This window comes from Cornus florida, unplaced genomic scaffold, assembly GCF_030987335.1.
Source record: "Cornus florida cultivar Cherokee Brave unplaced genomic scaffold, ASM3098733v1 CherokeeBrave_3.0.0_Hap2_Chr03, whole genome shotgun sequence".
Classification (NCBI taxonomy): domain Eukaryota; kingdom Viridiplantae; phylum Streptophyta; class Magnoliopsida; order Cornales; family Cornaceae; genus Cornus; species Cornus florida.
In genome coordinates, this window is record NW_026775573.1 from 22,619,504 (window position 1) to 22,642,262 (window position 22,759).

At 37.9% G+C, this 22,759-nt stretch overlaps 3 protein-coding genes across 3 annotated transcripts; 1 reads left to right on the plus strand and 2 right to left on the minus strand.

The window, feature by feature from the left end:
• The first annotated feature begins 874 nt into the window (after positions 1 to 874).
• Positions 875 to 4,824, plus strand: LOC132299920 (probable prefoldin subunit 4). Its single transcript, XM_059796811.1, has 3 exons — positions 875 to 980; positions 1,094 to 1,204; positions 4,277 to 4,824. Exons 1-3 carry the CDS (start codon positions 972 to 974, stop codon positions 4,535 to 4,537), a joined length of 381 nt encoding a protein of 126 aa, XP_059652794.1. The 5' UTR covers positions 875 to 971; the 3' UTR covers positions 4,538 to 4,824.
• A 5,856-nt stretch (positions 4,825 to 10,680) lies between these two features.
• LOC132299921 (PRA1 family protein E-like) lies at positions 10,681 to 12,224 on the minus strand. Its single transcript, XM_059796812.1, has 2 exons — positions 11,461 to 12,224; positions 10,681 to 11,118 (listed from the first exon to the last, which is right to left on the minus strand). The coding sequence occupies exon 1, from the start codon at positions 12,098 to 12,100 to the stop codon at positions 11,468 to 11,470; it is 633 nt and encodes a 210-aa protein (XP_059652795.1). The 5' UTR covers positions 12,101 to 12,224; the 3' UTR covers positions 10,681 to 11,118; positions 11,461 to 11,467.
• A 3,238-nt stretch (positions 12,225 to 15,462) lies between these two features.
• LOC132301267 (uncharacterized) lies at positions 15,463 to 17,139 on the minus strand. Its single transcript, XM_059798536.1, has 2 exons — positions 16,131 to 17,139; positions 15,463 to 15,545 (listed from the first exon to the last, which is right to left on the minus strand). The coding sequence occupies exons 1-2, from the start codon at positions 17,137 to 17,139 to the stop codon at positions 15,463 to 15,465; spliced, it is 1,092 nt and encodes a 363-aa protein (XP_059654519.1).
• Positions 17,140 to 22,759: the final 5,620 nt, after the last annotated feature.

Here is a 22,759-nt window from a genome sequence, read left to right on the forward strand (position 1 = left end):
TTAAAAAATACATTTTTATTTAGATGTAAAATATTTTTTAAAAGATATTTTTTATTTTTTGATGTTTGGCTGTCGCAAGTAAGAAAATAAAATAAAATAAAATATAATAAAAATAACTTATCTATTAATTTTCGGCAAGACATTTTACACGTCCCACTCGTTGGACTTGACCTAGACCTTTGTCAAACAGCAGAAAATAAAAATAAAAAAAATATGTTTTAACTAAAAAAGAAAAATATTTTTTACGTTGGAACAAACAAAGTCACTTAGAAATGAATTATTATTCATTTTTATGTATAAGAGATGAAAAATAATTGTTTATCAGAAATTTAAAAGCCCAATGGGGTGTTGAATACTCCTCGTTCATAGGATGCAATTTCAAAACCCTATCAATTATGTATTAGACATGATTTTTTTCTAACAGTACAAAGGTTCTCACTAGTGAAGTTGTACAACATTCTTACTACTGATGTAGATCAATAATATATTTTACCTGAGAAATAAAAAAATATTTTAAAAACTTCAATCCATGTATTCAACAATTTTGAGGGGTACACCATTATGCTATTTTAAATTCTCAAAAAATAATTGTCTTGGACGGAACAAATAAAAAAAAAAAAAAAAATCTCAAAAAATAGTTTCAAGACTCTTTGGATGGGGCAACTTACAAATTTTTCAATGCTGTTTTTGTTTTTTTTTTTTTTTTTCGCTAGTAATTACATCACACACTCAATTTTCATTTCTAAGAAGAATACAAATTCTCTTATTTTCTATTTTAAAAAGTAGAAAAAATAACACTGAATTATTTATCATACTTAATTTTACAAATCTTTTAACAGTTAAAAGTGCAAATTTTACAAATTATATATATATATATATATATAAAATATACAAGGTCACTGCGGTGTGGTCAGTGTGGCAAGAAGCATCGAGTACTACCTTCTCTCTCATCGCCTTCTTCGATCAAGCAAATGCAGCAGGTAAGTACAATAAAAACCCTAATTTTGGTCGCCTTCTCATTCTCAATCAACGTGTTCACCAGATTTTCCAGTTTTTGGGCCTCACATCACTCTCTTAAATTTTAACTGTACAGGGCGGTGGTTCTGAAACGGAGGTGACATGGGAGGATCAGCAGAACATCAACAAATTTAGTAGATTAAACAACCAATTTCACGAACTCGAAGATGCCATCAACACGGCTAAGGTAAATCCCTAACACGCAAAGCACCCAAAAAAGTGAATCTTTATTCTACATGATTTGATTGATGATATCTGTTTTTTGTGCGTGTCTCTCTCTCTATATATATGTGTAAGTATAGTTTTAGATTCTTATTTCTTGTTTGTGGTGCATAATCTGAAGTGGGTTTTCAAAATTAAGGATTTGCAAGGTTGATTTCGTTGTGTACTAACATAGATAGTAAAATATGGATTCCAAGTCACTCAATGTGCTTCTAGTTGATGTGAGTAAAATAAAATTGAAAAAAATAGTGTGTCTACTATGGTAATGATGTCTTCCAGAAATACATCAAAGAACCGGGGGAGGTGAAAGAAACTGTAGCAAGAAAGTAGCGGAGTAGGGTAGAAATTAATTAATTTTTATTGATTTTTGATTTTTCGAATTAGAATCACATGGTTGCGCATGCAAATTTGAAAATTCATTGTGAGAGAGAGCTCAGTTCAAGTTATTTAAGGGGTCTTATAAAAATAAATTATTAAATGATTATAAACTGGAATAGACACTGGTATCTAATATATTTTGGGCTGGAGTTCAAAGATTATCACTGTGAATAGACTAAGTTTTGGGATTTTTGACGAGGGGCAGATTTGAATTACTGTAATACACAGACACATAAAACTAAGATGAAAAGAAATGGAGTGGGGGCAGCTGGTCCACTAAGCCACACATAGCGCCGTTAGTGGTTGAGCCTTAGTTTAGGAAATTCTTTGTTAAGTAGAACTTAGAAAATATAGTTAGAAAGTTTTAATACTTTTATTTAAGCAAGTCTTTTTTGTAAAGACAATTAACCAACTTTGATTAATAGTACTCTTTGCAAATTCTTACTCTTTTAATGGTGAGACTCTATGAAATTATTCTAGCTAAAACTCCTTGAAGGTTCTACTGAGATTCTAAGGTTTATCTCTTCTTGTTCTTCTTAAGTCCTATCTTTGATATGCACAATTGACAGCCATAACTCAGCTTTTTATGCATTGTTGTCATGAATTATTAACCCTTTTATTCAGAAATGCTAGCCTAATTTACTCAACATTATTTTAGTGCTAAAATTCCTTTTTGCGTTCATGTCCAGAAATTTCTGCAACAATGTATCCTTTGCTTTCATACTGCAATCAATCTAATGTTGAAGTATAATTTTGTTCCTGAACCTAATTTTACCTTTCCAATACTAAACACTAAATGCTTTATTCCTAGCCCACCATTTTTGTTGTAGCCTTGATTGTCAGCTTTAAGGTATTGTCCTATTTGTTCACAGTGAGCATCTCATACAATGTTGTTTACCATAAATTAGTTGTTGTCGATAGAAATTTTTGTTAGTTATATAACTCATATTACATAACTTCAAAATATTGAATGTTTGGAACAAAATAACCAGTCTGTTGTACCTGTGACAGCCTTTTGACCCTAATTTTGCCTTTCCAATCATGAACCCTAAAAACCAAATCTAGACCACCCTATTTGATTGTAGGGCAGCCTCTATTATCCGCTTTAAGTCATCTTCAGCATCTTTTATCCTGTGAAAAGTGCACTCACACAATGCCATTTACCAAATATATATATATATATATATATATATATATATATATATATGTATGCATGTATTTCAATTATTGTCCATGAAAACCTTTGTTATCAATCGGTAAAAGGGATATTACCTAGTTTTGCTCCTATTACAGCAAGGTCTTGGGGAGGGAGAACTCAAGGCATACCTAACTATTTACTATTTTGTAAAGCGGCTGCTTTGAGAGACAAATTAACACAAATGACATTGATGTTCAAGCGATAAACCACTGTCCTTACCTCTATATCTTTCTCAACTCTCATTTCCTTAGAGCTTTAGGGTTTCCATTTTACTCGGTTGTCGCCATCCAACTCCTCTCTCATTCCTCTCCTGATCGGCGTTCATTATTAGAGCCTTTGGTTAGCGATTAATAATATCACTTTTACGACAAGAAAATTGGCTACAATCATCTCTCTGTACTAGCATCTACACTCCTTAGTGGCTAGTCACGATTATTGAAATCAACTCCATCCCTGACGGATAGTCATGGTAAACTGTGTCTCTCTCTACATATATACACACACGTATATATAAAGTTTTCTTTTGTTTTATATCTTTTATCTATATGTACAGATCTATATATGTATATATGGTCAGGATGGAGCAGGAACGGCTATTAACTCAATTGTCAGGATAAGGATGGGACTGGGCTGTAAACCTGGGACAAGGATTTTGTAATCGGGGTGGGTGAGGTTTAGGGTAACCCGTTCTAGACCCACCCCCTTTCTATTGCTTGAACCGACCAACCAATAGACTGAGTTTGTATTTCACTAGTTTGGCGTGAGATTCTTTGGGCAGGCTGAATATGAGATTCTTTGGGCAGGCTGAATATGCATCAACGTGAAAAGATAAGATATTTGTAGACGCCGCCCCCCCGGTGGACGCGCGCGCTTTGTCTTCTTTTTAAGGCCTTATCTTCTACTAAATAATAGGATAGTACACTGTATCCTATTATACTGTTGCACTTCTTCAATTTATTGTGCATGAAAGTTGGTTGTGTGGAAGAGCATGGTCAGTTGTTCAAAAAGGAACTGGTCAGAACTGACATCCTGCTTCTCATTAACAACATATTTGGTTCCCAGTTGTGGGAAAATAGCCAAATATGGAGGGAAAATCTTGTCTGTGAAAGCAGAAACTGCATAATAACATTGTTTTTCCATTATATTCCTATTCTTTAAAAAAAAAATTTGAATGAGAGATTTTAGCACTAAAAATAAAGCAGTCCTAACAAAGATATCATCCAACTTGTGCAAATCTATTATTTCTCTTACTATTAACAGTTTTGTCAGCTTTATGTCCTGTGTTAGTTCAATCTTGGTAAAGTCTCTTTTCTTTTACATTATGGAGCAAGCCTCAAGACACTCTTTGAAGTATGCAGATGTACATTTAGGCCATCACTAGCTCCATTCTGTTAATCACTCATTTTAGTTTTTTCTTTTCATTTTTTCTTTTTCTATAATTTCCCCCTTTTTTGGTGTCAGGAAACAAATGAAAATCTTGAAGATGCAGGCAATGAGCTAATTCTCACTGACGAGGAGGTGGTTCGCTTTCAAATAGGTGAGGTTTTTGCTCATGTACCTAAGGAAGAAGTTGAGAGCAGGATTGAGGAGATGAAAGAAGCAAATTGTCAGAAGTTGGAGAAACTGAAAGAAGAAAAGGATTCTGTACTTGCACAGATGGCCGAGTTAAAGAAGATTCTGTACGGGAAGTTCAAGGATTCCATCAATCTAGAGGAGGACTAGCAGTGGTATGCGTTATTTAGAGTTGGCTGCTTATTACTTTAAACGACGGGATTTCCTTGGTTTCCATGATATTACTTGGGAAACAGTAGCTTCATCTTTTCTAATTGCTTGCTTGGATATCCTCGTCTCCTTCGGTGAGCATGAACAGTTTAATTCTTATGCACTGTTGGGGTCTTCTTTAAAAGTGAATTCTTGTATTTCCTTTTTAAAAATTGTTGTTTCAGTTATATTCAAAATACTTTGGTAGCATCAAGTTCTTGGAAATTGAGGTACCCTGATTCCGTGAATGGTCTTGAATTTTCTTCAGCTTGTTGGATCTAAGTCCCAAGAGATTCATGTCCAGATCCTACCCAAAAATGTTTAAAACACATAGACGGGTGAAATAGTTGAAGCAGCCTAGTCTCTACTGATGACAGTTTCAGTTATACAACTATTTTATTCGGCTATCTTGTCAATTGCAAAAACCAGTGTACATTGCATTGGCAATTGCTCCATGGCATGAATGTGATAAGGTCATGGCATTGGACGCCTAATTTACACTGAATTTGTGCTCGAGAACAACTATGGACAGAATGCCAAGCATTTGAGGATAGGTTTATGTCCAGTTTACAGTAGCTGCCTGTTGAATAATATCTTTCTTTATAGAATTAGCTCTGTCCCCTTTGTTTTAAAATGATATCTTTCTTTATAGAATGAGTTTTGCCCCCTTTCTTTTAGCCATTTTCTTGTATGTGATCTAAAAAAAGAAAAAAAACCAACAAATAATAGGGGAGAGAATTTGATTGGAAAAATTGTATCCTGTTGTGTTTACAATGTAGGAACTTGATGGGATCTTGAAGTGGTTCTCTTGTCTTTTTTCTTTTTTTTTTTTCCCCGGTAAATCAAATATATTAAAAGAAAATAAACTATACAGAAAGGGCCAATTGTTGCTTCAATAGCGAAGCCAACAAACGGCAAAGAAGACAGAGCCAGCAACAGCGAAGCAGCTAATTATTTGCAGAGTTGGTGATAACAGTGCTGGGAAGTCTTCATTCTGCAGCAATCAAGCTGGTGCTCTAGGAGTTCTTCATTTTGAAAGAAAGAAGACGGTACCTAATACAATCATCCATAAGGTTCCAAACAATATTTGGAGTGGTCTGTTTCCCTGCGAAGACGTGCTGGTTCCTCTCTTTCCATATGAAGTAGATAGAAGTAGAGAAGCAAAGCTTGACAGTAACAGCAGACATAGAGAATCAGAGCTTGACAGTAACAGCAGACATGGAGTTAGGATTAGCATTCCAATAGTTTGGACAACATCCCATAATCTTGAGGAGAATGGGCAATCGAAGAATAAATGCTAAGGTGATACCACGTCACTAATACAATTGGCGCAATTAAGTTTTTCTCCAATAGCTTGAAGTCTCGACTGTAGAGCAAGCCAGGTGACAAAAGAATGACCGGGAATATTATTTTTGAACCATGAGAGACCGGCTCGCGAGGGGGGCAGGAGGAAGGAGAGCTGTGGAAGTATGTTTGAGATTGAATTGTCCCGTGGGAGAGAGCATCCAAACGGCTGTCTTTGCTATTAGAAGCAATAGGAGGAAGCTGCTTATTAGTACCAATAGAGGGAACAATGCTTCTGAAGTGAGAACTAATATTCCACTGACCATGCCTAATCAAGCAATGGGTTCTCTCGTCTTCCCAATTGAAACCATGTGCAATAATGCCTCATTTATTTTTCCCCAGCCTATAAAATGGTTCTTTATTATCCCATCATTCCTATAGTCTCATTGGTTTCAACATGTCGGGAATTACTCAGTGGTGTGCCCATGTTCGTAGTCTAGTAGAGTACCCAACTTTCCGAATAGGTGTGCCCGTGTTCGAATCCCTCGATTTCAACGGCATGTCATGTATCACATTATGTTTGACGAATAATGGCTACTGGGAGCGCTCATGAATATATGGAACATTGGCATCCCAACGAACTGAAACCTGAAAATCTAAGAAATAAACAAAATCAGTTCCTCCGAAGTAGCCTCAAAAAAGAATTTCAAGATCTTCAACGTAATGTCTAATTTGGTGAAACAAGCCTTTTTAAAGTAGCAACTTTCTAATGCTTTGTCAAAAGCCAACATTATTGGGGATGGACCTTCAATAGAGCTCCATCCACAAGCTATTTTAACTTTCCAATGCTTAATCAAAGGCAACATTATTGAGGAAGACCTATCAATAAAGCTGCATCCACAAGCTCAATTTGTAGAGGTTCTCCCAGGTAGGTGATATGTGAGTACTGAGGACTCTCCATGGGTGCACGGAGTGAGTAGGGTAAAGTCCTATAATCTTCCACATTTATGTGAATGTTATGAACGGTTAGGAGTTTTAGAAATAAGAGAGCGTGTAGATATTAGTAGAGAGTATAAAGAAGATTCTAGAAGAATATAGAGTTCGCTAGTGTTATAAATATTTAGGTAGAAAATTCTAAAGAGTAAATCTTAACAATGTGATGCATCTAGCCTTTCATTAGGAGGAAATTGTCTATATATATGTGTGTGAGGGTGTCATTTGTAATAGAAGGAATATCTATATATATATATGTGTGTGTGTGAGGGTGTCATTTGTAATACAAGGAATGAGTACTATACTGGTGTCACTAGACTCTAAACGAAACAAAATTTCCATAAGGAAACTGAAAGATGAGAGGGTAGGAAAGAGAATTTAGTCGAGCAAAAAAATTTCCAGAAACTGAAAGATGAGAGGGTAGGAAAGAGAATTTAGTCGAGCAAAAAAATTTCCAGAAGGAAACTGAAATATTAGGATTTGGAATGACTTTGTAGCCTCTTTGTGTGCATCTTACTCTGTCTTTTGCTTGAATTTTTCTCATCCCAGTGATCGAACCGCCTTTGTAATCTTGATTTTATTTAGTGTTGTTTGTTTGTCAAGAAAACATAAAAAATAAAATAAACTATTTCTATTACTTTGATTGGCTGGAGAATATCTCTTAAATCCACATACTTGAAAAATAATTTTCAAATTTTCACTACCGAATTAAAAAATAACTTTATAACCTATATATGTGACTATATTATTCTCATTAAGATATATCATGAACACAAAAATCAATTAACATCTAACTTAGTATAACCTAACTTAGTATAACCCCAATCCAGTCAAATCAATCAACCCAATCCCAAGCGACCAAGTTCCTCGTGATCATTGAATCAATCACAACACAACTAAAAAACCCCAAAAAGAATCCTTTATGAAATCCCAACATTTGTAATCAAGTTACTCATGATCATTCAACCATCCTTTATGAAATCCCTACATTTGCAATCAAGTTACTCATGATCATTCAACCAATTACACACAACATCAAAACCCCAAATTGAAATTACCCATTTTGAACTCAAAGCTTGATAACAAAAAATTGCAATGCCATTAGATATCAAAAAACCAATTCAATCAATAGACTTGCAAAAAATTCAACCAAGAAGGCCGCATTGGCTCGCTACCAACAACCGAAAGCAACCCTCCCTCAGCAGCCTCTTGCTCATCCAATATCTGGTCCTCTGCTTGGATTTCCTTGTGTCCCCTCCTTTGTGAGGATGAAAGTTTAATTCTTATGCATTACTTTACTGGTGTTTTCTTTAAAAGTGAATTCTTCGATTTCCATCTTAAAAACTGTTTTCCTTTCATTTACATTCTAAATACTTTGGTAGCACCAGGATCTTGAAAATTGAGGTACCATGGATGACAATCTTGAGATTTCTTCAGCTTGTAGGATCTGGGAAGTCCCAAGAGATTCGTGTCCAGATCCTACCATATGCAAAATCCGGCACATGAAATAGTTGAAGCAGCCTAGTCTCAACTGATGACAGCTCCAGTGCTACGACTATTTGATTCGGCTATCGTGTCAATTGCAAAAACCAGTGTACATTGTTGCACTGCCAACTGCTCCATGGCATGAATACCATAGTTGACTAATTTTTCCGACCTGCTAGTGTCATGGCATGGGATCTTCGACCCTTCTTTTAGCAGTTTTATTGTCTGTGATCAAAAATGGGAAACCAACAAATAACAGGAGAAGATAGATCATTGGAAGAATTGTATTGTGAAATTGAAACGGTTCTCTTGCCTAGAGAATGGTACTTTATTCTCCTACTGAAGCATTTCTTGTTTAATTTTGATCCAAACTGAATCCCATCATTCCGGTCTCATTGGTTTTAAACCAACTTGATATTGCAATATATGGTTTAAACAAGTTATTGCTGTAGACAGAAAAATGGTGTAACAAGTTCTCTAGCTTGATGACAAAGTTTGACTGACTTGAGACATTTTTTTTTTTTTTTTTTTTTCTGACACTCCCAACTTGGATTTGAACCATCGAACTTCTGGTTCAGAAGAGAAAAAAAGTGAAGTACCACTAGGCTACAGCTTTGATGGTGAGCTCGAGGAAGTTAAGCCTTACAGTAATTGTTCTAGTAAAAATAGGCGTTTTCAAGAACTTGCTTTCTTCAAGAATAATTAACCAAACATCACCTACAGAATATTTAGCAATGGCTAATGCAACCGGCAGCCTATCCGCAATTCAATCACACAGATATTGTATCGGTTTTGTTTAACGTAAATTTCTTGTACAAATATTTGCATAACTGTTACAATAACATATCAGGGGCATACATCACAATTCACCTGTCTCTAAACCACCATCTTTTGTTCTCTCAACACAACTTCAGTGAGAAAGCTACTTTTCACAAAACTTCAGAAGAAAAAGAGAATAAAAAAAAAAATACCACTTTCCACATGCCTAATGAAGCTTTATACCAACCAAAGCATAGCATTGACGAAAATTATGAAATTCAAATTAGTCTATTTTGATACTCACGGAAAATAAAACCCACACTACCAATGATTGCATACATGTTGTAAGGAAGTTGTTTCAAGAATTTAAAATCCGCAGGGTGTGGGGAACTCGGTCTAGCAACATAAAACAATAGGATACCAACAACAGCTCCAAAATCGTTGCATGGCATGACAAATATCATGTCACACCCTTCCATGAAAAGGTTATGCCATGAATAGTCTGCATTAGAAGGACATTTAGCTTGTGCATAGAGTCATGTAACATTCTCTATAATAATGTAGAGTTGTATAATAGGCTTGTAATATCCTTAGATATTCTTTTGGAGCATTCTACAACTCATTCTAAATACTTTTACCCTTAGATTGGTGACATGTTTACGGATCCTTGTCATTTAATATAAGGCCTTGGCCTATAAATTAGAGTGGGCATTCATTTGTCTCTCACCAATCAACCAGATCTTGTAAAGCAATCATCAACTTAGAATAATGTTGTAAAGCAATCAACCATTAGTATGATATAGGTTTGATTAATTATGTGTTAGGGTTTGCAGGTGGTGTTAGGATAATGTTAAAGCATTAAGTTCTTATCTAAGAATTAGAAGATTCATGTTTCTATTATTAAAAATAGAAGTATTCCCCCTGTAAACCTTTACCTACCTTTACCTCGATTAAGCGCCAAGGTATCGATTTCTTGAATAACAAGATTTCGGGTTCTGATCAAGTTGCTGATTGGGAGAGAATTGCCTAATGATTTGAGTGACTTCATGGGGTTAGTGGGAATTTAATTTGGGATGAGTGTGTATGACATCAAACATATGATGGTGGATTGGAACGAGATTTTTCCAAATATACGTGTCAATTAAAGAAGACTACCTATCTAACTGAATAAACATTAAGTAAAGATAGTCATAGTTAAGCGAAACTAGTTTCATTACCTATCGGCCAAACACAAGATCAACTATCCTACCACCATTTGTTAGCTTGAGGGATATCTACTCTCACCCTCAAAGCTCAAAACGGGAAGACGGGGCATATTAATTGACAGGGATATCTACTCTCACCCTCAAAGCTCAAAACGGGAAGACTGGGCATATTAATTGACAAGTAATACCCAACCAATGCATGTTTTTCATTATTAGTAGCATAAGATGATAATTTTCAGTTTTTCATGCACCGGGGAGCATATGAATTGACAATAGTACCCTACAAGTGCATGCTTCTCATTAATAATAGCATAAGATGACAATTTTCAGTTTTTCATGCACGGGGAAATGAAAGGTTTTTTAGTCGGAGCATATGAATTGACAATAGTACCAAGTGCATGCTTCTCATTAATAATAGCATGAGATGACAATTTTCGGTTTTTTACTTAACAAATTAACATCTAAACTCAATACTGCCAAGAGAAAAGTGCATTATATAGCATTCTCTTTAACATATACAAAAAAACAATTAGTTAAAACAAAGTTCAAAGACTACCCTGCATATCCCAAAAATAAAATTCGGATAGCAAGAAAAAGATAAATCACCTCTACTATTGATACTACAAAATGCCGTATAGCCCAATTCTGTCCATGACTAAGCAATTGTCAGTTTGCTATTTCACATTACAAATCATCACCACATTCCAATGATAACAGCACTTGAAAAGACAGTCAGAGAAATAGAAACGCCAAACTTCAAAATCCGAATCCAAGTCACCCTAGTCCCACCATTAGCAATACTCATGATCGTTCAACCTGTTACAAACTTACAACACAATTCAAAAAACCCATTTTGAAATCCGACCATTTGCAACCAAGTTACTCATGATCATTGAACCAATTATCCTAATCCCATCATTAGCAACGAATTTCCTCTTGATTATTCAATTAGTTACAACACAATTCCATAAACTCCCAAAAGACCAATTTCGAAATCTACCATTAGCATCCAAGTTACCCATAATCATTCAACCAATTACACACCAACACGAAAAACCCAAAATTGAAATAACCCCAAATTGAAATAATCCATTTTGAACTGAAAGCTTGATAGCCAAAAATTGCAATCACAGAACCAATTCAAATCAGCAGACTTACAACAAATTCAACCCAGAGTATGAGTAGGCCGCATTGGCTCGCCGCTGACGACCGAAAGCAACCCTCCTTCAGCAGCCTCCTGCTCATCCAAGAACTGATCCTCTGTAATCCTAAACGCCCCGTGTAACCCAACAACCACAACCCCAATCAACAACGACACCAACACATTCAAACCCACATGAGTATACACCAAGGCGATGACAGTAATCAAACTCAGACCCACCAAAACGAGCCGATCATCGAACCTCTTGTTGAACAGCATAATCGGGTCGTCGCGAAAGAAGTAGAGGAAGAACCAGGCGACGAACACGATCAAGAAGACGATTATCGAAATTGGGTGGTAGATGAGGCTGAGGAAGAGAACGAGCAAAATAAACATGGCGTAGTTGACTCGGAAGTAGTTTAGGTTTCGCCTGATGCGGGACATGGCATCCGCGTAGGTGTGAGGCCGAGAGAAGGAGTGGCGATCGAAGAGTTCTCGCCATGGGCGGCGGGTGGCGAATAGGGTTTGGGTCTGGGATTTGGCTTGCGTGATGAATGTTGTCAGTGGCTGTTGTCTGGTGGTGGTGGTGGAGGAGGTAGTTGGTACCGTGCCGTAAGTGGAGTTTGATTCGTAAGTGGAGGGTGATTGACTTGACATTATTGATTATTGTATGGATCTGTGAACCCTGGTTCTGAATCAATATATTGGATTTTGAGATAGAGATAGATAGAGAGAGAGAGAGAGAGAGATTGATACAGGCTTATTTCTTTTTCTTTTTATCTTCTTTTTTCTATATGGTTTTTTTTTTTTTCAATGATATGACAGAGTTGTACTTCTCAAGGGAAAAAAAAAAAAAAATAAAATTAAAAGAAAAAATGGAGAATTACTCAAACCCCATTTTTTTTAATAAGTGAAAATAACTTAAAACATTACTTTTATTTATTTATTATTTTTAATTTTATTACGAACTTTCAAAACAGTCGTCCATCTCTGGTTTTATAACTTTTTAAGGGAACATGCAATTAATGTATTGTCTCCTTTTCAAATTATTAAATTGTCCTTCAAACATTAAATATATATAATAACAAAGTTTGAAAATTTTTAAAAAGATAAATGACAATGATGGAAATATAATGGAAAGATGATTTGACTTTCAAAGAGGATAACTAATTTGGGACATATAAAAAGAGAAAAATGGATTACTAATAAGGGACGGATGGAGTATATTTTCATATCAAATCTATATTTTGAGAACTAATTTGGGACATATAAAAAGAGAAAAATGGATTACTAATAAGGGACGGATGGAGTATATTTTCATATCAAATCTATATTTTGAGAATAACTACAGTGTCAGAATGTTATATTTTTACAAGTATGCTGCAATTGTACATTTCATTCAAAATACTATTTTTTGACACAACAATCATTCCATATTTTGAGAGTCCATTGGAGTGTCTTATTTTCATTGTAACAACTTTTGATAATCTCAAAATATGAGAAGTCTTTTGAGAGAGCCCATTGGAGTGGCTATTTTCATCCATTTACTATATTTTGAATTTAAGAGGCCATTTAAGAGCTGTTAGAGCATCTTCAATGATAAAATGCTAAATTCGGATGCCAAATCTATATTTTGACAGTGCTACAGTATCAAAATGCTATATTTTAACAATTCTGCTCCAATAATGCATTTTATGTAAAATACTATTTTTTGACACAACTACTATTCTTTTTCAACTACCATTCCCACCATTCATATTTTCATCAGTAATGTTAATATTAGGCACATTTCAAGTTAAGTTATAGACATTAAAAAGAAACTAAAATTAAACTTAATTAAAAAGAATCAAAATCAAAAAAGGACCCAAAATATATATATATATATATATAATCAAATATGTTAATTTATATATATATATATGTATGTATATTATATATATTTGATTATATTATTATTAAATATATATATATTTAGGGCAAATGATTTCAGTCATGTATAGTTTTAGGGCAAATCATTTCAGCCTCCCCAATCGCAAGTTTCAGCCACTGTCTCTCAACTCTCAAGCTTGTCCCCCCCCGCCCTCCCCTCTCTCTGCAACTGCTAACTTGTTTTTTTCTTTCTAAATCAACTAATCAAGGCTGTAATTCTTGTTTTGCAAACTAAATCCTATTTGGGAAAATTTTTTATGATCTTTTTTAAATATATGTATATATAGAATCCAAACGAATCGTCGCCGAGGAAATTGCCGGAATTGGAAGCTTTTGCTCTGAAGAGAGAGATTTTGGCAAAGAGAGAGAGAGAGAGAGACACGGCCGGCAACAAAAAAAAAAAAAAAAAAGGAAATAGCTATAGCTATTTATTTTGTTAGATTTGGCACCAAAAATAGCAAAGGCAAAGGCAAAATTTGACAAGTGATATAGCTGTGGAAGGCTAAATTTTAACTCACCTACTATACTTTGAATTGGCAGCTCATATTGAGATGCTCTTATATTAGATAATACATTTGAAAATCCCAAAATATGAGAGATGTTTTAAGAGGCTATTGAAGTATCTTATTTTCATTCACATGTTATATTTTGAGTTTGAGAGCCCATTTAAGAGGCCATTCGAGATGCTCTAATCACTCGACACTTACTATTGACTCTCAAAATCACTCCATAGTTTAACACTTAAACCCAAACACATGCAGATCAATTTTCATAACAGAGTTTCATTTTTCAACTTTTAATGATATGAAAACAAAAAATATTATCAAAAATTGAACCAAACATGTCTTGGATGGCTAAATGTGTTGTTATGAATCTATGTCTCGTCCTGTGGAGGGATTCTACGCCTTGAAGTCCCCTTATGTGGAGGGCTATGCCATCTTTCTGTACATTGTTATACAATGAAGCATGTGCTCCCTAGATTGGGGGCCATCTTTAAATATAAGATATTTTTTTTGATTGTTTATATATATAGAAAAAAATTCTATATAATGCCTCCCTAAACTCTTTAATTTTTAAAATTTTCATTCTTTACTTTTTAGATTTCTTTAATTTTCTTAAAAGAGAAGTTAAATTTCCTTTCTTTAATTAGACTCTAAATTTTTTTTCCTTTAAAAGATCTCTCATTTTTCTTTTCTTTTTCTTTAATTTTTTTTCCCCACTCCTTAAAATTCTTCTTTTTTTCCCTTGTATGTAACTTTGTTTCCCATCTTCATATTCTTTTTATCTATTTCTCTTATTTAAATTTAACTGTAATTTTATGAAGTCAGTAGAAGTAATTTCATACATGATTTTCAAAATATGAAGATACTACACCCCCGTCTCGGTCTCCTTTTAAACTTAAATTGTGACTTAATGGCAATTACTTTTCTATTACTATAACATTATTCTTTTCAATTTTAGTCACCAAAATTTATTTTTCCATAATAATTATATATACAATCTTATTAACTTAGGATTGTGATGAAGCATATAATAAGCTTTATATTCTGATTACGTGCTTGACCGCCACAACAGACTTCATTTCCATCTTTAGACTGACTGTAGGTGGACCCACTACTTTACTAGTTACCACCCTACCATTTCATCCGAAACAATGCTTATTGACCTTGATACAAGTGTCAACAATATTTTATTGTTCACACGAACAAAATTCTCAACACGTGTGACTTAGATCCACACAACCTCAAATATTTTAAAAATAGTAAAATAACAGTGTTAAGTTTTCTTCTTATTAATTGAAAACTTATATATACATTTGAAATATTCAGAAAAAAAAATGAAAACTTATATATACATTTGAAATATTATCTTTCACTTTTGAGAGGAAGAAGATATACAAAAACTAAGAATCCAAACTATTTAGTACATACTTGTGTATTTGATTGTCTTCAAACCAATTAACAAAGTTAATTTACTCCACTCATTGCCTTCAGGGTAATAAATCAATTACCCAGAAAGCCCCCTCCTTTCTCTCTCTATCTTCTCTCTCTCTCTCTCTCTCTCTCTTTCTGTACAATCCAACCCACCCTTCAATTAGATGACTGCATCACAGAACATGCAACTGCTTGAGCCCAATGCCTCAACTTTGTCTTCACCTGTTGAGGATTATCACCTGAAAAATATATATATATATATATATATATATATATATATATATATATATATATATATAATGTGAAAACTATGTCAATGAGAAGAAAGTTCACTATTTCATGCTTTTTCAAGTTAAGGTACATGATGATTGTATTATATTGAAATGAAGGATAACTAATTCAACACCAAAATAATTTTAAAGTTACATATCAAATCTATTTACAAAGAGATACGTACTCTTAATGTTATAGTAGATACTCTATTGTCAAAACTCGTTGGTCCTGAATTCTAAAATTCAAAATTTTATGACTTTTTTTATAAAAAAAAAAAAAAAAATAGTTCGTCAGACAAAAAATGATGACAATGAATACAAACTAATTGAAGTGCAAGGCTTATTTGGCTTTATAACTCTAAAGGAATAAGGATTGGACCATGAATGTGCATTCAATTTCATGAATGTTACTCTTACTCCGTTGTGTTTTTTTCTATTTGTGAAAAATGAAATTATTTTTTTGATAATATATAAAAATATATATATATATATTTATTCAAAGTAATGTCAAAATATGTATAGGATTATTATTTGTAAAATGCATGTATAGACCTGGACTACATATCTTCCATGGATCAGACTCACTCCCTGGACTTCCAACAGCCGATGATTGTCTTTCGAGAGACATGGAGGAGCCGCCAAGAGATGTCAACGAGCCTCTACTGCCCGGCGACGAGACCGGGCTGGTTGAGTATTGCCGATTCACCGCAAAATAAAGGTCAAGAGCAGGCAAGGTGTTGCATAGTTCTTGTCCATCCTCTTCGTTGAACCCGAACCCTAGCTCTATACTTCCTTTCAGCTCATTGAGATCCTCATCGGTCAGGCCCCCGGTGTCGTGAATCGAGTTCCTCCTCTGCACCTGACGGACAATCTGGCGGCGCTGCCGTCTCTCCCATGCAATTTCACGAGGCATCTCACACATTGACATTTGCTTGGACAACTTCTTGCGGTTCTTCCAGAATGGCGGCGCTTGCTCAAGACACCGCAGCTCCTCATTTTCCGACGTCTCAGACAAAAGGCAATCCAAGAACTGGTCCTCTGTAACCCTAAACGCCGCGTGTAACCCAACAACCACAACCCCAATCACCAACGACACCAACACATTCAAACCCACATGAGTAACCACCAAGGCAATGACAGTAATCAAACTCAGACCCGCCAAAACCACCCGATCATCAAACCTCTTGTTGAACAGCACAATCGGGTCGTTGCGGAAGAAGTAGAGGAAGAACCAGGCGAAGAACACGATCAAGAAGAAGATTATCGAAAATGGGTGGTAGACGAGGCTGAGGAAGAGAATGAGCAAAATGGCCATGGCGTAGTTGACTCGGAAGTAGTTGAGGCTTCGCCTGATGCGGGACATGGCCTCCGCGTAGGTATGGGGTCGAGAGAAGGAGTGGAGATCGAAGAGTTCCCGCCATGGGCGGCGGGTGGCGATTAGGGTTTGGGTATGGGATTTGGCGGGCGTGATGAATGTTGACAGTGGCTGTTGTTTGGTGGTGGTGGTGGTGGAGGAGGTGGTTGGTACCCTGCCGTAAGTGGAGGGTGATTGACTTGACATTATTGATTATTGTATGGATCTGTGAACCCTAGTCCTGAATCAATGTATTGGATTTTTGAGATAGAGATAGAGATAGAGATTGAAGATTGGCTTATGAGTAGTATGACAGAGATTGAAGATTGGCTTTTTAATTTCTTTTCCTTTTTATCTTCTTCTTTTGTCTCTATAAAAAAAAAATTTAAAAAGAGAAATGGAAAATTACTCAAACCCCATTTTTTTAATAAGTGAAAATTAAAACCCTACTTTTATTGTAGTATTTATTATTATTTATATATATATATATTTTCGGACTCGGTAGTATTTTTTTTGGGAGGCAAAAATCCCTGAACTAATGAATACATTATCCCTTATTTTATTATACCATAATTACAGTTTGCACTATAAATTTTTATTTTTTTTTATTATTATTTTTTTTATTCTATACTTGCTTGAAAATTTATAATTTAACGTAGCACTGAAACAATTGTCCTCCTAAATCTTACATAAGATAGTAAATACACTAACTAATTTTAAACAAAACTACCTTTTCTTCTTCATATTTGAGGAGGCCCTGGATGACATGGGCCAGGTCCGACTCGCAAAACACAACCTTCAGTCCAAACAGCTGGGTCAGCCCATAAAAAGACACTGCCATATGGGCCGAGCGGGAGTAAGCCCATCAAGAGTGACCAGGGCTTACTGAGGAATAGGCCCAGGTCCAGCAATTAGTAAATATCTTGTAAATATCTTGTAAATATCTATAAATAGGAGTTGGAATGAAGAGGAGGGGGATCTTGATTCGGGTTGAGGTGTAAGAATTCTAGAGAGAGAAAGAATAGAAGGAGTTTCTTGCATCTTCAATTGGCGCCGTCTGTGGGAAACGCATAAAAGTTTGGTTGATCAATGAGGAGGATCGAATGGATTCAAACCAATTCGGTTGATCGAGACTCGATCTTGCGGATTTGAATCCAGATCTGAGCGATTGTGACCTACTCTGGAGGAATTACGATTCTTGAAGCTTTGGCAGGAGTGACTTCAGATCTACGCAACCGCGAGTTGCTCGATTGTGACAGGATCTGACGGATTTAGAGTCCAGGCAATTCAGATCTTGTAAACAGTGAGCATAATTCGGAGAATTAGAAGCCAGATCTAAAAATTCCTACTCACGAAGCTTAGATCTACTCGCGAGCTTGAGATTAATGCCTTTACTCCGTTCGGGAATAATGATAGGTGAAAGCTCCAATCCGATGGAGGCTGTCCAGCAAACAAAGCTTGAAGAGTTGATGAATTTGATTGAAGCTCTCAGAAAAGAAAATGCAGAATTGAAAGCTGGATTGCAGCATCGGCAAATACCCGCAGTCTCGCATCCGCTTCCGGTCGGAGAAGGAGGTGTTCCATCTAGTATCGCGCATCAAGGCGATCAGAACGAGAACAATCAGTCAGCTCACCACCGTGATGAAAGGATGATGGACAATTCGCCGCCAAATGTTCGTCGAGTTGAAGATCACGAAGGCTCGACTCACGTTGATCCACAGCGGGAAAGGTTTGACCGAGAGGAAGTGATGGAGGTAGATCGCCGTCGAGTAGCGTCGCCTTGGCAGAGAGAGTTCATAGAGGAACGGTCGTTCGATCCGTCTTACCGGCCCTCCATGGTTACTGTCACTCATCACGGTTCGGAGGGCAGAACCGTAACTCACAGAGCTACCGCCGGACTCCAGAGAGAAAATGAAGCTCTCCGATCCGCAGCTCGGACGGTGGATTCACCATTCACCGACGAGATCTTGAATGCGCCGCATCCAAGGAAGTTTGCTATGCCAGTCTTTATTCTGTTTGACGGAACAACCGATCCGATCGATCATGTGTATCATATCCAGTTGAAAATGGCCCTGAACACGGAAAACGACTCTTTAATGTGCAAATGCTTCCCTACAAGTTTGGCCGGACCGGCGCTCAGCTGGTTCAAAAACTTGCCTAGGAGCTCCATTGGCAGTTTCAGGGACCTGTGCGATCGGTTCATAAGCCAGTACTATGGGAACAAACGCCCGCCGAAGGACATCTCGAGCCTGTTCACGATGCGGCAACACAAGGATGAACGGCTCCAGGCCTTTCTTACCAGGTTTAATCTCACTAAGAGTATGGTAATCGAATGCCATCCTACTACGGCAGTTCAAGCCTTCAAGTTAGCCATGACACGCGGAACTCCGTTTCACACCAGTCTGGTAGTGAATACGCCAGCTACCATGGACGAACTCAATGAGAGAGCCGATGGCTTTGTGCGCCTCGAAGAAGAGGAGGCAGCTAATGCTCGGACAACGTCGCTTGTGTCGACCGAGGAAAAGTCCAAGGCAAAGATCAGGCAGAAGCAGGCTCAGCCGCAACGTCAGACCACTTGGAAGGCCGAAAAAAGGTCCAGGGAGGAAGAGTTGATTACTCCGCTGAAGGTCACTCTGGCGAGGTTATATCAGGAGAACAAGGACAAGTTTCATCCACCACTGCCAATTAGACAACCCCTCGAACAGAGGGATCAAACTAAACATTGTGCTTTTCATTCTGATTTCGGACATCAGACTAACGAATGCAGGAACCTGAGGAGGCAAGTGGAGATGTTGATAGCTAGAGGGGAGTTTGCGAGTTATGTTCAAGGCTCGGCGATGGAGCAGAATCGACCAGTGGAACAAATAAAAAGGAGTCATAAACAAAGCTCCCACAATTCGCAACCAGTTCGTATAATCAATGCTATCCATGGTCGACCCGAGCCTAGTGAAGAGCCAGATGAGCTGCTACGGGTGCGCCTGCGGCAGGCACAGATGAAGAAAAGGGTCGGCAATGTGACCACTCTACACCAACAGAGCCCGTCAATGCAGATAAAGTTCGACTGGACAGACCTGCAGCGTGTCCAACTGCCTCATGACGACCCGTTGGTAGTCAGTTTGACAGTGGCAGAGTGCTTGGTGCGCAGAGTTCTGATCGATCCTGGGAGCAGTGCGAATGTTATGCCAAGGGACACATTTGACAGGCTCGACATTAAACCAGAGAGGCTCAAGCCCACCGGAAATCCCTTATTAGGGTTCGATGGGAAGAGGGTGGAACCCGTCGGGATGGTGGAAGTAGAAGTTCAAGCTGCAGAGCGAGCTCTTATGGAAACTTTTGTGGTTGTGGAAATTCACCCCTCGTATAATCTCCTGATGGGAAGAGGATGGATTCACAGAGTCCGAGGTGTACCCTCAACTCTGCATCAGGTCATGAGGTGCCTCGGGCCCGATGGAGATAAAGTGATAGACATTCGGGGGGATCAGGTCGCAGCCAAAGAGTGTTATTCCGTCACACTAAAGCATGCAGGGAAGGGAAAGGCGCCCGTCCGGTCGACAAGCCCCAGATAGCAATTACAGGAACCTCCACTCGAGCAGAATAGGGTGGAGGAGTCAGCCGACTTGACCGAGGAGCCCCTTCTGGATGTGCAGATCGATCAGTCCAGGCCAGAACGAACTACCAGAGTGGGTATAAGACTGACCAGAGAAGAGCAGCAAGAGCTAGTGGATTTCTTATCCCACAATGTCGACGTATTTGCATGGAGTCATCTCGACATGCCTGGAATTAGTCCTTCCGTCTCCTGTCATTCCCTGAATGTCAATCCTAATTTCAAACCAGTGAAACAGAAGCAGCGAAGATTTGCTCCAGAACGTAATCAGATCATAACGGAAGAAGTTGATAGGCTGCTTGATGCGGGATTTATCAGAGAGGTGCACTACCCTGAGTGGTTGTCCAACGTCGTTGTGGTGCAGAAGAAAAATGGGAAATGGCGCGTATGCATTGATTTCACCAATTTAAACAAAGCCTGCCCGAAGGACAGTTTCCCGTTGCCTAAGATTGATCAAATGGTGGATGCCACCACGGGGTATGAGCGTTTAACCTTTCTGGACGCATATTCAGGTTATAATCAGATTCCTATGGACCCCGCAGATGAAGAAAAAACTTCTTTTGTCACCGAGCGAGGAACGTACTGCTACAAGGTTATGCCTTTTGGATTAAAGAATGCGGGAGCAACTTATCAACGACTTGTCAGCAAAGTTTTTAAGAATCAAATGGGTAAGATTGTCGAAGCCTATATTGATGACATGGTGGTGAAAAGTAGGAAAAAGGATGATCATCTGAAGCATCTGCAAGAGGTATTTGATGTACTAAAGCGATATGGGATGAGGCTCAATCCGACCAAGTGCTCGTTCGGTGTGAGTTCCGGGCAGTTTCTGGGACACGTGGTCAACCGCAGGGGCATCGAAGTTAGCCCCGCTCAAGCAGAGGCTTTGATTAAGAATGCCGAGCCAAAGACGATCAGAGAGGTGCAAGCCCTAACAGGACGAATAGCTGCATTAAGTCGATTTATTTCAAAGTTGTCAGACCACTGCAAACCATTCTTTGACACGATTCGGAGCCATGGAAGGCAGGTCTGGGGGGATGAGCAACGACAGGCATTGACTCATTTGAAGCAATATATGCAGAATCCGCCAGTCCTGTCAGCCCCAGAACCGGAAGAAAAGTTATTTCTATATCTTGGAGTATCTGGTGTCGCGACGAGTGCCGTTCTGATTCGTTGCAAGGAAGGGGTGCAATACCCAGTATTTTATGTAAGCAAAACACTGATGGAGGCAGAAAAAAGATACTCAAAGGCCGAACGGGTGGTACTTGCACTTGTAAATGCAAAAAGAAAGTTAAGGCATTATTTTGAATCCCACCCCATAGCTGTTCTAACAACTTTCCCAATCAGAACGCTCATGCACAAGCCAGAGCTCTCGGGCAGAATGACAAAGTGGGCCATAGAGTTGAGTTCATTTGACATAACGTACGAGCCGAGAACAGCTATTAAAGGGCAAGCAGTGGCCGATTTCCTACTAGAATGTGATGCCGAAGATACGGAAGAGGACCTTAGAAGCGGCTCTTGGAAACTTTTTGTGGATGGCTCCTCTAACCCGACGGGGGCTGGGATTGGGATCAAACTGCAAACCCCAGAAGGTACTTCCTTGAGCCAAGCACTCAGACTTGAGTTCCGAGCCACCAATAATGAAGCGGAATACGAGGCGTTGCTAAATGGATTAAAGTTGGCCAAAGAGCTACAGATCAAAAGTTTGACAGTGTATAGTGACTCGCAGCTGATTGTTCGGCAGGTAAATGGTGAGTACGCAACCAAGGATGACATGATGGGGGCATACCGTTCTGCCGTTCTGCGTAGAGCCAAGGACTTTGCAAAGATTGAATTCATACAGTTGCCGAGGGAACAGAATGCAGATGCAGACCGTTTAGCATGCAGTGCTTCAAGTTGTGGTGAAACATTGGCGAGGGTGATTCCAGTGGGAATAGTGACCCAGCCGTCCATTTTCGAAGAACCGATGGTCTCGGACCCTTGGCAAGTCAACGTCATACCGTATGAACCGAGTTGGATTGACCCAATCATTACCTATATTCGAGATGGCGTTTTGCCTATGCAAAGGGATGAAGCTAGGAAACTCAAAAAGAATGCTGCCAAGTACGCCATCGTGCGGAACCAGCTGTACAGAAGGTCCTATTCTGGCCCGTACTTGAAATGTGTCACCCCCGCGGAATCGCAGCAGGTATTGCGAGCTATTCATGAGGGTGTGTGTGGCAATCA

Excerpts from the sequence above, each read along its gene's own strand:
- LOC132299920 (XM_059796811.1), top strand. Across the intron at positions 1,205-4,276 it reads ATGCCATCAACACGGCTAAG|GAAACAAATGAAAATCTTGA; the intron begins GTAAATCCCTAA and ends TTTTGGTGTCAG.
- LOC132299921 (XM_059796812.1), bottom strand. The coding sequence starts at position 12,100 with ATGTCAAGTCAATCACCCTCCACTTACGAATCAAACTCCACTTACGGC.
- LOC132301267 (XM_059798536.1), bottom strand. The coding sequence starts at position 17,139 with ATGTCAAGTCAATCACCCTCCACTTACGGCAGGGTACCAACCACCTCC. Across the intron at positions 15,546-16,130 it reads ATGGAAGATATGTAGTCCAG|GTGATAATCCTCAACAGGTG; the intron begins GTCTATACATGC and ends TATATTTTTCAG.